Source organism: Cavia porcellus, unplaced genomic scaffold (genome assembly GCF_034190915.1).
Source record: "Cavia porcellus strain 051 isolate PalLab524CR breed Dunkin Hartley unplaced genomic scaffold, mCavPor4.1 scaffold_2, whole genome shotgun sequence".
NCBI classification, from domain to species: domain Eukaryota; kingdom Metazoa; phylum Chordata; class Mammalia; order Rodentia; family Caviidae; genus Cavia; species Cavia porcellus.
This window is the reverse complement of record NW_026947485.1, coordinates 80925509-80941458: the sequence shown is the minus strand read 5'-3', so window position 1 is coordinate 80941458 and position 15950 is coordinate 80925509. Positions and strand designations below refer to the sequence as shown.

The following is a 15950-nucleotide window of genomic DNA, read 5'->3' as shown; positions in this document are numbered from 1 at the left end:
ATTAGAGTTAAACACACATATAAGGATGAACACATGCACAAAATGAGCTCATTTTGCTGCAGAATCCTGGTAGAGCAAGGATGAATGTATTAATGTAAAAATATCCATTGAAAACCTCAGTTATCATGTTAGGAGAAATTATCAGGAACTGCTGCTTGCACCCTGAGAAACTGGTTCCTATGTCTCAGCCTCATTTCTGTTATCCCACTTGGAGAAATCCTGCTTTCTCTTATCTTGAAAGAGGTCTATTTTTGCCTGTCACTGAGCAGCATTTAATAATACAGCTATATTAATGCTTGTCGTCCTCTTTATGCTACTGCACCCTGATGGATTTCGCATCTTACTTGTTTATTCTTGACCTTCCAAATACTGTTCAGATGATGAATGCAAAAATAGTATCCAATAAAAGATGATAGAAAAATGCCAAAAATTTTTGGAGACAAACAAATTTTCATTAGAAAGAGAAAACTGACCCTGAGAAGACCAGGGAAAGAGTGTTAAAAAAAAAAAGAGCATAAAATCCCCCAAAACAAAAACAAAATGAGAGTTGACTGAGTGAGTAAGGAAAGAAATCTTGAATCTTTCTTAGAAAGTAGCAGGACATGAGAGAAAAAATGAGATTTTGTGGTGATGCGTGAGTATGCTCTATGAAAGAGTTCTAGGATGTTGGTCAAATATTGTCAATTGTCAAGATAATGTTTATGATGCAAACCTTATCCTTAAGACGGCCCAGGCCCTCCCTTCTCTGTGTACAAAATAACTTCCGGTCTGTGCGGTTCTTTTGAACTCCTCTTCCTATACATCTACCCATTGTCAAGGTTTGTAGTTTTTTCTAGAGGTTTCTCATGGTGTCCCATTCCTCAGAGACTGAGAATGGTGTGTAGGTCCTTTAAAGTGGGGCTCCTGGCCATGCAGGTGTGCAGGTTCATCATCACCTCTTTAGGAATCTGGCTAAAAGCAGGAGGTGAACTGCAGGCAACTGGACAGCCCAGCCCAGGAGGCCGAACACCCTCTCAGGGACTTCGTGTGAGATGCGTAAGGGATTTCAGTTGTCCATTCCTTACCTAAATGCAATGGAGGGAAAGGGCTAAAAAAGGAATTGACAATATGTCCTTATAATGCACCAATTTCTTACCATCATTATTACTGCAAACATGTACTGATAAAAACTAAAAATTTAAAAAAAAACAGAAACAAATGAAAATAAAGTTTTTCAATCACCCCGATCCCTCTTCCAATGGAATCATTGTCTTCTGTAAGACAGGGGCCTCGTGACAAAAATGCTGGGTGCTGCTGCTTTCAAGCACTAATGTTTGGTATATATCATGGATGTACATAGGGCCTGGGGGGAATAGCGCAGTGGCACAGCACCTGCCTGGCAAGGGTGAGGTCCAGAGTTTGAGTCCTGGTACAAATATATATATATATATATATATATATATATATATATGAAATGTCTTAAATTCTTGGAGAGAGTAATTTTGTAATTCCAGGAATACTTTTGTTTTGCTGTCTTGCTGCAGCACCCGACTCAGAATAGGCTTGTAGGGGATGAGAGTTCGCTTGTTAACACAAACTTCCTCTTCTTACACACTGAAACCTGTGGAGCTCATAACTTAGATCAGATCAAAAGTGATATGAAGAGCTACATTTTCTGTCTAAATGAACATTCTTTCAAAATACTGATAATGCATACTTCTGCCATTGAATCCCAGACTTCCTCCTGTTTGCCCATTTTTTCGATCTCTCAGCCTAAGCCATGAGATACCAGACAGGAAAACCTGCCTCCATGTCCTTGAGCTGAGCAGTGTTTGGGACATTTTAGGAACTCTGGTTGAATTTCACTGGGGATCTCCTCTATGGGAAAAGGAGGCTGACAGTAAGTTTTATGGTGCCTATGTCTTCTTTTGTTTTTAGTACAGTGGTACTTAGTTCAAAATGCTTTTATTTGCAAACAGTTTAGTTCACTAACCAAAGTTTTTGGCAAAAGTTTGTATTTTTTTTGCAAACTGCATCAGATGATGACCAAGACTGTGGCCGTCTGCTCTGCACAAACACAAATGTGACCATCTTTTCCAGAATTGTGCAGTGAATTAAGTTTGTGAACTGAGCTACCACTGGGGTTTAAACTCAGGACTTGTAAAGCAACATGCCGAGCCCCCCTTTTTAAATTTTATTCTATTTTATTTTATTTATTTTATTTTATTATATTTTGAGACAAGGTCTTAGTCACTCAAGTGGGGTCAAAATTGTGATCATCCTGCATTACCTCCCAGAATAGCCAGGTTTACAGGTTTGTCAGCTGTGCCCAGCTTTTTGTCTTTTCAGAGAGAGATAGAGAGAGAGAGAGAGAGAGAGAGAGAGAGAGAGAGAGAGAGAAACAGAGAAAACAGGTAAAATTAAAAAAAAAAACTGTTTCAACTTTTATCTGGTTCACTTATCAGCTCTTTTCTTTGAAATGGTCACTTAAATTCCCTCAAGCACTTTCTTCACAAGGAAGATATTCCCACCTATATATATGGCTGCAGGATGATCTAATGAAATTAAAATTTGGAATACATAGTACACCTTCATGAAGATGATGATTGAAATTTGGTATTTAATCTGAAATAATAAGTGACTGACCAATGAGTAAACAAAATAGAGAATCTACAAGAAGCATAGAGTCTGTGCCAAAGAGTATCGTGCCCCTAAATCTGTGTTGCTTGAATCTGGAAAAGGCCATTAAGACAATCGTGAAAGTTCACTTATTATTAAGATATTTTCTTGTTCTTAAATAAAAGGAAAAGATAGAATGACCTTTGAGGGAACTCACCTATCATACATCCTGTGCCTCCTGAATGAAAACAAAATGTGTAGATAAATTAGAATCTGCTTTGTCCCTGTGCCAAAGATAAAGCAAAAGCTTAAAAACATCATAGCTAACTCCAGGCTCTTTCATTTCTTTGGTGGATTCAAGGGACATCTTCATCTGTGAATCTTTTAAAATTAATCACATACGTTATGCAAAGTGCATGCACTAAGGAGAAGTAGAGAAGTAGCGTTTTAATTTTTACCAATTCAATTTAAATGCTAATGTTAACCACTCACATGATGCTACTGTGTACATAATTAAGCATCATTACATACTGCACGAGTCATTTAGAAGCCCCCTGAGAGCCATGCTACTATGTAAAACACACATTATACGGACAAGCAGTCAAATGACGTATACTTCTGCCCTCATTAAAGCTTCTTTTGAATTATAGGTCAACCGATTACGGGACAACTTATGAGAAGCTGAATGATAAAGTGGGTCTGAAGACGATTTTGAGCTATCTCTATGTATGTCCTACCAACAAGCGTAAGGTAAGGAATGTGTATTTGGCATGCTACAGATTCTTGGCGCAACGATTTGTGTCTTAGTTGAGTAACCTCTCTGGCTACCTAAAAATCTATTTCTCTCCAACTGGGATTAGAGATGTAAAGGTGAACTGCTGGGTGTGAGGTGCTGAAATGCCTGACAGGTGGTAATTTTCAGATCAGCAGCTGTGAATGCAGCAGAACCAGGGGTAGCTGCCTCATTACAGTTTCAGAAAGGCAGCTAGAGAAAGTGAGCTCTCTGGAGTGGATGCTGCTGACTATCTTGTAAAAGCTCTGACCAGTCAGTCATGAGAATTAGAGGAAGCCTTGACAAGACAGAAGAAAGATGGGCTTTCATTCGATGCCCCTCTTCTCCTCTGACAGCGAGTAAATAAATGAAGTAGAATTTAATGAATGCATTGTCCTACAGCAGGTGGAGTGTTTTACTTCTAACAAACTGTCAGGATGGAAGCTCTATATTTGGCTGAAGAGTGGTGAGATTCACTGATTTGCCAGTCCCGGCCCAACTCTGTTGCTGTGGTTTAATGCTCACATAACTGCATAGCTTGAGAAATTCCTCAGGTGTTTCTGATGTGCAGCGAGGATGAGGAACCATCAGTGTAAGGTTGAATGCCCTCTCTGACTATACACCTTTCAGATTCTTCAGGAGACAATCTAACGTCTGAAGACAGGTTCTGAATTTAGATGGCTTGGGTAAGAAGGCAGCTAAGCTAATCACTAAATGATTAGTATGGTGATATACTTAATCTCTCCAAGCACAGTGCTGTCAAGTTGAAAATGGGGATAATTATAGTACCTACCTCATGAGGGAAGTTATAAGGATTATATGAAATTAGACATTTCAATTGCTAAGCGCAGAGCTGTAAAGACTTAATCAGGGTTTTCTCTTCATTTTATTCTCCTATCCTATCATCCTGTCCCTCCTGCTTCATATAATTAGTGGAAATAATAGTAGTGATTATCCTCTATAAATAGAAGTGTCCAGTAGAACTTTCTGCATGGATGGAAATGTTTCTCCAAGCTGTCAAATACTCTAGACAATAATAACGTATGGCTTTTGAGTATTTCAAATATGATTTAAAATGTAGCTGAGTAACTAAATTTGTATCTGCACTTAATTTTAATTAACTTAGATTTATATAGATGATGGCCATAGTTTGAAACAGTACTGCTCAATAGTGTCAACCTCATAAATGTTTGGCTGTTTCCTGAACAGTCCTGTCATCCTCTTATGGGCTGGATATGGGTCCATCATCAGTAATCAGATCTAAACAATTTTGATCTGCTGTGTATAATCTCAGATTGAGGAACCAAATTTACATCATTTGCATTTATAATCAGATTTACTTACCTGTTGCCTTTAAAATTTTTTATAACTTCTATTGATTTTTTTCCTGTAGTTTACATTTTTGGTAAATTTAACTTCATCATTTAACTGTGCTAGACAGTGTTTTGCACCATGGAATAAAAAGAGAAATAAGCCAAAATATGACACTCAAAGGTCCTATGTCTGAGTAGTAAATTCAGTATGACTTTTTGTAATAGAAAGATCTCTGAACTAAGCTTCAGAAATCTACCCGCACAGAGTTCTTCTCCACTTTGGGTGAGTTATTTGTATTTTTCAAGTGATAATGACATAACAAAGGAATTTACGGATCAGAGAGAGTCCTAGGCACTGCTCTAACCATTGATAGTCCCTTTTTATGGATGTTATTTAAAACTAACAGCATTGTAACAAGAGATGCCAAACACTGAATATGATTATAGGTTTTTCTGTTGCCGCAGAGTATGTACAGATCACAAGATCGAGATAGCTTGAGAATCAGAATGAGAATTCAGGTCCAGATGCAGCTCCTGAGGCTGCCGTAAAACTTAGAAAGGATTAGAGAACAGAGCCCTGCCATGGAGTCCACTTGTTTCAGTACATTGGCAGGTATCAGTCTGCATAGGCAATCTATCATTATCTGGAGAGGCTTAAAAAGGATGTTTGACCATGGCATTCAGCAGATCTGAATTAAGACTGGAGCAGACCGTAGTTCCCAGAAAGAGAGAAGTCATTTTCCCTAGCAGTGAGATTAGCTTTTTCTGGGCCCATTTACTATACAGAAGCAGAGATGGCCTTGAGCCATTGAAATCCCAGCTTTTATGAGCAGATCTGAACCAGGGCATCTTTTCCTCTACAGTTAAATAAGGTGATCAGGGTCACTCTCTGAGATGCTGATAGATTTAAGATATATTGGAGGACAGTGAAGATTTGTACAATGGTGCAGAAATCAATAATGTTGGCAAAGCAGTATATTTGTGTACAGTTTTTCTAGTTATGAGTTGAATTTATCACCATGAAATATGCACATCTCCCCAAGGAGCATATGTGAAGCAAAAAATAGTATCTGCACAATGCTTTAAAGTGTGAATATGTTTTCCCCAATCAATAAGAGTTTATGTAAGGAAAAAAGAATTATCAGGTTGCATTCACTGGGCAGGATAAGTACACTTGAGTTCACACCAATTTCCCTGTGACTTTTGTTACTCTCTAGTGCAAAATGCAAACTCCTTTTAAAGGACCATATGAATTTCTTTAAAGATCTAGAGTGTGTCTAGCCAGTTAGTAGTTTTATCTCAAGTGTTTCCTCTTCCTTTTCATATGGGTGGGGCCTCTTGGAATGAAACTCACAGTGCACTCTAATCCTGTGCATTCCCAGAAACCTATTTTGATAGCATTCTTTTTGCTATATTTAGCAATCCATACAGACAGAGGCAACTCTTCCATCACTGTGTCTTGATGCAGTGGGCATCGTTCCCTGACTTTGCAGATGGTTTATTAAGGGCATGACTTAACCCAGGCCCACAATGGAGCGGACCCTTCTTCACAGTTTATACTGATGACCATGCAGTGCCCATTGCTGTGTATGCATGCTGTCATTACAGCTGCTTTCCTTGCATGGATTTGTTGCAGTGTAAACTCTCCTATTCCCTTAGCTCTCTTCAGGAAATCTTGACTAAGAAACCTAGAAAGCCTGCTCCTAGGTACTAGGTACTAGGTACTCCTAGGTACTAGGTACTAGCCTGGCCCATTCATACTTTCTCCCAGAGGGTCTGTGCCCCAGGTTTCTGATACAGGAAAGAGGCCTACAAAGAAGAAGGCTGAGTGGGTCCTTGTGCCAGAGGAGAGGCAGGCTGGCCATCTGTTACCAACTCTCCAAGAACGCTTCCCTCACCTGCAGAGAAGGCCTGTATGTGTCAGCAGAGGTTTCTTGGCCAATACCAGTGATCTGTTGTTTGGAAAGATGCTGTAACCTGAACCTGAAAGGAAGATTTGGGATGCTGGGGTACAGAGGTTGATGGGAGAACTAATATAAACATAGCAAAGGAAAAATTAATGAAAACCTGAGACTCCTGAATGCTCTTTATCTATCTTCTACCTAAAAGCAAGTATCATTTGACTCTGCATGGCTGAGAGCAATGCCTTTGTCAGCACCCCCAGCCAACCTTGGTTCCTTGCACTTCACACAATGTCTTGTAACCTCATCAAGGATCAAAGCATACAAATCCATATAGAGTTCACTGAGGGAGAGTAGAAAAATAGTGTTTATATTTTTAACTCAGAGCAGCCAATTCATACAATTGTTATATCCTCCCTGCCTCTGCATTCTGTGTTCCCAGTTTGTTCTTTATGTTCTTGTCCCCTTTCATCCTTGTTCCCTCTCATTTCTGTTACCACTTCTTAATTAATATCACTCCTGCTGAGAGTGTCTTTGAAGACTTTCATCCTATAAATAGGACCCTCGCTCCACAGAGAACATTGATCATCCCTGCAGGTCCCCTGGTACCTCAGCATTAAACACTGTTTGTGTTTCCTCCAGATGTGTAGGTTTTAATTACCATATTGCGTGTGACACTTTCTAAATACCTGTTTGATTATTGATGCTCTGTCTCTCTTTATCCTGGGCATGCTTAATTTTTTTTTTTCCCATTTGTCTGGGTGTTCTATATATCATGTATGTGACATTAGGGGACAGGAATGAGGTGTGTGTGAGACCATCTGCCAACTTCTCGTGGGAGAATCATGGAATCGTTAAATTATACCATTTGGATCTAGGGGTGTTCAGGTCCTGCTCTTTTTAAATGTATCCTATGAAAACTGAGTGCCTTGAGAGCTTCCTGGCTGATGAGTGAAAAGCTAAGAGCATGAGTTGAAACTTTAGTGACACTAAGGATGATACTGCAGGGTTTTTTTGATCATATCTAATCTCCTGTTTATAGAGTCTAAGACCCTAAATGCCAGAAAATGCTACGATCAGCTGTGTAGTCTTCTACCCGCTGAGCATGGGCTCGAGGGACAAGGTCGTGTCCAGCATGTGGCTGACTATTTGACACGAGCTTAGGCTGTGTTTTGGGCTCCCTGTTTGGAATTTGGAAAAGGAGGAGTCCTGTGAACTGGGCTTGGACTCATGCATGTTTTCTGATTATAAAATGAATTCTTGCAAATGAATAAATAATTTTAAGAGCTCCCATAAGGTTTTGTCATTTCTAGGCCATCATGTATAATTTTACCCTTTCTAACTAAGCAGAACATGATTAATATTTAAAGTGCCAGGACTTTGCACTTGACATTGTGATCTGGTGAGCTCAAGTGGAATTGAGGTGTTGTAAAATATCTCAAAGGGAGGTGTGATGTTTCCCATGGCGGCATGCCACGCTTGCTCCTGCTCTCCCAGCTCTTTCATGTGCCCCTTTGTACACAAGGTCAGCCATTTGCCTCTCATTTTTTAGAGGGAGTGTGTGTTTCATTCATAAGAAGTGCCATCCATGAACTCAGAGGCGTGGCGGAAGTGGCATTTCCCAAACTTCAGTGAAAGTGCTGTGTTTTAACTGAATCAGTGTGTGCTACCTCACACTTAAACACAGCCAAAGGAAAAAAGCATCTTTTTTGAACCTTTTTGGTAGAACTGAGTGTTTATACTGCTCGGTTACATGGAGCACCGCTCAGTTCTCTTCCTGAGCATTAATAATATAAAATGTAAGGAAGCTTTCTATATTTCTGCCTCTCCTTCACCCTGGTTACTTTCCAATAGTCATGGGAGCCTGAGGGTTTCAAACAAGCTAAGTTTGATAGAGTGACAAGTTAAGATAGAGTGCCATCTGTAAGCTGGGGTATTGTTATGGGAGCAGTGCCCAGGTATCTCCCTGGTTGATCAGGAAGCCTGGGGGACCCACTGTGACTCCAGATCTCCATGGAACACAAAACACAAACAAACCTGGTCTAGGACACACCACTCTCTATGCACCTGAGCAGGCCTGGACGCTGTTCTATTTTATATAAATCAGAGCACTTAGGGTAACTTTCATAAGTAAAATACAGCTAATAAAACTATACCCTGCAATTATACCATAATACATTGCATACTAAGTAACTAGTTATTAGATATTAGTTGTGTATCTTTAAAACTGTGGTTGTCAGTAGTTTTAAGAATTATTAAAGCTATCAGGTTTAGGCAATTATGATTAGCACATAATTTAAAAACCTCTTTTTCTCTATTTCTGTCTTTTTCTTGTTTTTCTCCAGTCATCATTATCACCTAATTTTCCAAGTTCTCAGAACTGATTATGTTAATTAAGGTTTTACTATTTCATTTTATGTATCATCAAGCAGAACTTAGCTTTTTTGTGTCTGAAACATTTCTTGTGTAATTATCACATATTTGTTATTCTTTATTTGTAATATGTTAAATGGATCACACATAATAAGTGTCTAGTACATTAAGTATTAATAATGAACCAGTGATTATAAAATACTAATCTTTACCTGTGTGAAGATCAAGTTTATGGATTATTGAGATTGTTACAGAATTTTAGAAGCTACAAAATAGATACATGCAGCTACCTAGGTAAATAAAATCTGATAGATTCATGGAAGATCCTTGAAAATCTTAGAGAGTAATCTCAAATAGAATAATTTTAGTGAGTGTAGATAATCTTCTTTCTCCTTTAAAAAATGACAACTCTGAATTTGTGTTTTATTCTGTTTTAACAATTGAAGTGAGTTAAGATAACGAGAGCCTAAATTAGCCCCAGGTATTGGGAAGTAAGAGGGACTTTTATGTTGCTTACTGGTTCTCACATATTGCTTGCCCTGCATGATACAGTGATTGGAAATTCTTAACATAAAGGATATCTCTTAAAGACTGTTTATCAAATATATATACTAGACCTCTGGTTTAACCTTATTTGAAAAGCAGACATTTAAAAAATTTTTACTTATCTCTCTACCTACTTACTTATTTCTGCCTCACGATCTGTCCTTATTAGAGCTCATGTTCTCTGAAGCCTGGCGAGCCTGATATTAAAGATCCCTCTATTAACCTTGTCTCAAGGTCAAGTGCATTATTTCAGCTTGATTCATCTGTGCTCTGCTGTGGAGATGGTTAGAAGACTTTTCCCCATTCTGATCCGTTTGCCTCTAGCGTGCTCCCCATGGCTTCTTGGGGGGTCTCTGTGTGTGACCTACTGGATCTAGAACATTTGTTTCTAGTCAGCCAGCCATGTTACCCTCGTGGTGGGTGGAGGTGAATGCTGACCTCAGAGAGGCTGCTATATTTACTAGGACTGGATGTTTCATTTCAGTGGATCAGATCTGTCCCAAGCTTTCCCTTGGTTCTGTTAGGAAAACAAAGCCAATATAGATGAACCTTTAACACCCCCAGCCTGAGATACAAGTCATTGCTGCCCTAATATTCCTCTCATTGGATTGACTTTTCCATTGAAAAAATTCTTGAGGTTTTGTCTGTTGGTTCTGATAGTTACCCATTTTCAAGTTTTAATATCCAGACCCCTGTTTTGGTGACTTTGCATGCTTTAATGTGCATCTCATTGTATCGTCTTTTGGATCAAGCATTTAAATAGGTTCTGCAAAACAACAACAACAAAAAAATTACTGGGTAGCAGTGTGGCCTGAGATATGCATGGGAAGGCCTGCACTGTGGTCTGTGGAGTGCGATGGTTGGAATAGAGAAGTTGCATTTTTTACTGCTCGGTTCTCTGAGTGTTTGGGGACTGGAATACTAAGTGCAGCTGTGATTGACAGCATCTGTCACCAGGAAATGAGCATGCCTTTAGTAAGAAAAGGATAAATTTGGAAAATAAAGAACAGAGAAAAAGAAAACAACCTGAATACATAACCAATCCCAGATAAGAGACGGGCACAAGAGGGAAAGCACAGATGTGAAGCCAAAGAGAGAAGATGGCAGAGATTACTGGACAGAATTTAAAGTAATGCAGTAATGGTGAGATAAAAGTAATACAAAGTACACAAATAAGAAAGTGGGTAGAAGAAAAAGAAATAAAAAATCATAATCATTTCCTATAGTAAAAGTTTAAGAATTTCTTGAGCTCTCTCCAAGAGAGGAGGGCTAATTTACCGGGAACTAATTAAAATTTGCTGAGGGAGTACAGTTTACCCTTATCTCTCTGTACCTCCTGAGTGGCTTCAGATGAGTACAAGATGTTCGTGGCTATGCTGAAATTGGTTTGGCCAGGAATCAAAGCACAATCCTGACTCAGGAACCAGGATGTGATCAGGCTAGACGTGGACTTTCAGTTCCCCAGGGGCAGATTCGAGTATTATCCTGCTGCCTGCACTTAATGAAGTTTGTCCTTTGAATACCATCTCTCCTTGGGACACCCCTGCCACTGCAGGAAATGATCTCTGGTGTCTGTGTACTCCATAAGTTTTCTGCATTCAATGAATCAATCAGCCTAACACCCATTCCCAAGACTGTAAAGCTACACTTTGGTATTCAGAAGCAGCCATTGTGAATTTTTGCTCAGCAGAGTCAGTAGATGTGAGTAATGGTTCATCTAATGGATACTGGAGCTAGTCTTCTTGGATGTAAATTCCAGCTAAACCATATCCTAGTCTTTAGAAGAGATTTTATTTGTTGGTTGGCTTTTTCTGAGCTGTTTCCTGATGCAGTCTCCTCTGCTCTATAGTAAAACACAGTGACATCAATATTGTAAGATAATCACGAGGATTCAAAATTGAAAACAACCACAGGAGAGTATCTGCATACAGCAAGCATCTTGGGCATGGGACTCTTACCCTCACTGTTGTCTGCTACAGAGTGGCTGTGCCTTATGCTCTCACTTGTCAACTCAACCAGATGCTGTAAGATGTTTGTTTTGTGCCATATACGTTTGAAGAACTGGGAGGTGGAATAAGACTGTAGTCCTTGTTCTTGCAGTGAAGGTTTTTTCAGCCTGGAAGTGAAATGGATGTATAAACAATCAGTTACATATATGATAGAACGTATGTATCATAGTAGCTGTGTACATAGAACTCTGTCTTGGGAACCTCAGAAAGCTTTCATGGAGAAGTAAATGCTTGTCAAAGAAGGAGGAAAAAAGGAAGATGCAAAGTGTCCTGCCATGTACATCCTCTAGGAACCAGTGTTCACAAGCACGGGGCACAGCTTACAGCCATAAGCAGGTTTAAATGAATGTCTACTTTGGCTCTTGAAACCATTAATTTTCATGAATATTTGACTATAATAACTAATTGGGACCACAAAATTTGTCTTCCTGACTAATTTGAGTTATAATTAGAACACAGTAATGAAATTTATTTTTAATTTTACAAGCTATTTTTCTGTCCATCGGTGATGTTATTAATATTGAATTAATAAAATTTAAAGTCACCTTAGTATAGATTTGATATATTCAGCATTTACCTTAAGTAATTGGTAAGTGAGAACCATGGATGAGATGGGAAGTTGCAATAGTAAGTAGAAATCAGCTGACATATATTTTATCAAACACTATTCCTGCTTCTTTGCAAGCACAATATAAATGAATATAAACAAAAAGGATACATGGACTCTCTATTGTCCTTTGAGCATTCACCACTCCATTGCAGAGATGCATTTGAGTAAAATAAAGTGATGAATTGTGTGATACAGACAACAAAGGCTCTAAGTTTGGGAATCTGAAATAATCAGGAACGCAGAATAAAGGAGCTTCAGTTGACCAGGGAAGCAGATTGATGTGACACAGGGTCATGAAAGTCACAACAATAGAGTATAATTTAGTGGAACCAACGTCTATTGACTGGTAGGCAGCAGAGACACTAACACGCATAACACAAAGTGCCATCTGTCGCAAGTTCACAACCTAAAGCAAGATGTGCATAGGTACAAGTAAGCCTGAGATTTGCAGTGGTGTGAGTCCTGTGCTTTCCGTCTCTTGAAATCTTAATAATTTGATACAATATATTACATATACTGCTTTTCTGCATTCTTTAAGCTCATTAAAATGCCCCTTTGACTAATCATTTATCCTAATTATTGATTTACAAATTGCAGTCCCTATAAAATCATTAACTGCCTCCCAGATCAGATCAGGACATGGGTAAAGGTTGGGGAAGGTGAGAAATGAGAAGAACGGAGAGAGGAGAAGCAGCCAGTCATTTCTGAGGAATCCAGAGGGGCTCAGGTATAGCATTGCCCAGTATTTGATATTTTTTTCTCAACTACATTCTAAAAACAGCCTGATTTCTCTTGAAGAAGGGACGGTAGTAGACAAAACTTAACAAACAGGGGTGCGTGTCTCATCCGTAACCCCAAATGCCACTGGAATGGGTATAGCCTTTTTTAGGACTTAAATAATTGTGTTTTGATTGCAAAGACTATGCGGGAAATAGCTCAGACTCATGCTGGGTAAAGACCTACTGTATCTTAGGAAGATATTAGCTGATGTTGGATATTGGGAGCTGTATATTCTCTTTTAAATTTCTGTTACGTGGCGTGTTTGTCAAGTGTCCTTCCCTTATGCTTTAATAGCACTTTATTTAACTAACACATTTACATATTTGCTCCACTGCCTAAAGCTGTCTTTGTTCTTTGGGAACACAGCATTCCTGTTCCCATTTAGAAGTACATTACTGACATTTACGAACTCCTACAAAGGACTCAGTCCTTTACTACCATAAATGTCCATTGTTCCAAGACTGTTGACCTTTACCCCTATGCACCAATAAAAATCTGTCACTTCTCACCCCTGCCTTGCTTGCTTATTGTAATTCTGGCTGAATGCTTGGTGTAACTGGTGGGATGCATTCTTCTTAGTCTTCTTAGTGTTCTTCTTTAAAGAAGAAGACAATGACCTGCAAATGAAAGTGGAAAAGAGGAAGAGAGGTAGACCACTGGAATGGGAGGTGGCTTTCAGTTAAATGACCTCTTGTGTCAACATAAGTTAAGACTCTAAATAATAAAATAATTTGTAAAAAAATGAGACATTGACTCATCATGAGAGGCTCACATTACTGTGCAGTGATGAGAAGATGTTGCTCACTGAGAATTACCATTCTTCCCAAGGAAGAGCTGGGCCATTCTGTGGCAAGTGGGCAAAGATCAAAGCCCCAGAGGGGGAAAGGTCAGGCATAGAACATTCTATCTCTCAAACTGTATGAGTTACCCCCACATGGTATTGGTGGATGCTGGGATAGTAGCCTTTTGGACAAGATTCAGTTACTTGCTATAATCATCTTAGCGACAGGGAAGTGAGAGCTTGTAATTCATCTGAGAACACCGATGTGCCTCATAGAAGACTGGTGTTTCTGGTTAACCAGTGGCTTTAAGAACTGCTAATTCGGGAAATGAACATGGAAATGTATTCTAAAAGATTCTGTCATCCCCCTGGTAATCCTTCCACTTTGCAGCCCTATTCCCCTCCTCCTTCTATTCCTGGGCTATGATGCTGCTGACATTTTAATGGGATTTGAAACCACATTATACCAACCAAGTTATTTTGGTGGAAGCAGCTATAGGATAGACACAGTGCCCAGGGGCAAGCCTGGGTATACTTAGATGAAGACAAGAGGTCCCAATTTTCTAAAAGTAAATGGAGCTTGAAATTTGCCTCTCCCTGTATGGTTTAAAATTCCAGATCTAAGCAAATTAGAACTTGACAGAAAGCACTGTCTTCTTGTGGAAACAGCTATTTCTTCACTTTCTCCCCACACGATTAGGGCTACCAGCAGAGAGACTGCAAGCCATCCTCTGATCTGCACAGAGATGGTTCCTGTAGTTGTATTGCCCCTTGCTTTACTATTTGAAATTTTATAGACTTGTAAAATTGTATTTGTATGAGGGCTTAAAATTTCCCAAGAGTCTTGACATGTCACTCTTCCCACCCTGCAGGCTTTGGTAGTAACAGGGAGTGGAGCACAGTGAGTGGGAGGCCAGCTGGTCTCCCGGAGGCTGCAGTCAGCCTCTCCTTACCCAGTATCCAATGGAAACTGGTCACACGCATGTGACAAAGCCCACAGGATTATCACGCTCAAACCATTTGCCTGCATTTATTACAAATACAAAGCGATGCGCATGGCTCATTATGTCCCTCCTGTACAGTTCCAATTCAGGGCAATTATTAAGAACTCCAAAATAATTCTGTGGGGAGAATTGCTTGAATTGGGTATTACCTATCTGCAAATGCTTGGTGTGCTACTGCTTTCATTTCTTCTCTTTTCCCTTCCTCTTTGCGTCCCTTTCTCCTTTCCCTTTTCTTCCTTTCCTCCTTCCTTCCCTCCCTCCCTCCTTTGCTTCTTGCTTCCCCAAGATCATTTATGTGAACATGGGTTCCAAGGTGACTTCATGTATTTACAACAGAACCTGTTTTCAAAATGATTGCAGCAGTTCTTAGATGTGTATGTGCAACCATCTCATTGTTACAAAACGCTGTGAATGGGATAGGAGAAGTCATGGTCTCCCTGTGTCATCCTGAGACCTGGCTACTGACTGCAAGCCTTTAAATGGAACCTTTGCATCTGTCACCTACATACCTTCCAGGACAGTTGACTGCTTTTCAAACCCTGCTCCAGTTTCCTCCTCAGGAAGTGTTACTTTTTCCTTGTGTTCTTGGGGGTAAGTGCTGATTCTTCTATAGACCTTTAATAGATTTCATGCTTTAAATAATAATTTTATAGTCACATAAAATTCAAAGTAGAGTGAAAATGTAAAGGCAACTGCCACACCTTAGGTCTGCTTGTATAAAATTGTCTAGTCATTTTGTGAGAGCAGCCTCGCAGTCCTGCAGGGTCAGCCTTATGCTGTCAGGAATCTGGAAAGGACTCCGTAGAGACGTTCGCGGGAAACCTCGTGTGCACCACACGTTTCCCTACTGAATCGTGATACTCGCTTCTCAGTGAGTGGATAGATATGTAAAGGGAACTTTGTGAACATCTCTCTCACATTATTTTTACGATTAGCATTGCCAACAGTAGGAGGGACAGATTTGCAATGGAAGGAAGGTGGACAGAATGTCCCTCCAGTACCTGTCCTTCCTACACAGCATTCCTGTAGCTGAGCACTTCTTCTTGTCTGGCTTTGAGATTGTCCGTGGCCCTGTGGGCTGCCTGTATTTACTTATAGTGTATCTTTATGTACTCTGTGACCGTGTAGCAGAAATGTCCCTGTCCTACTCATCACACCTGCACCCAGGGGCCGAGGAAAGACGTGGTGTGCAAGGGTGCGAGGATCTGCATAGAGGGAGCTTCTGCTGCCTTGAATGTGCCGCTTGGAGGGTCACACTGAGGA

General features: G+C 39.8%; 1 protein-coding gene across 6 annotated transcripts in view; it reads left to right on the top strand.

Moving 5' to 3' along the window:
- The window catches only part of Sorcs1 (sortilin related VPS10 domain containing receptor 1), a 496139-nt gene that overhangs the window by 254027 nt on the left and 226162 nt on the right, over positions 1-15950 (top strand). For all 6 annotated transcript variants that reach the window (XM_013158158.2, XM_063244677.1, XM_063244675.1 and 3 more), the window contains exon 3: positions 3249-3348. In XM_013158158.2, the coding sequence (XP_013013612.2) occupies positions 3249-3348 (100 nt within the window). The remainder of the gene's footprint in view (positions 1-3248; positions 3349-15950) is intronic.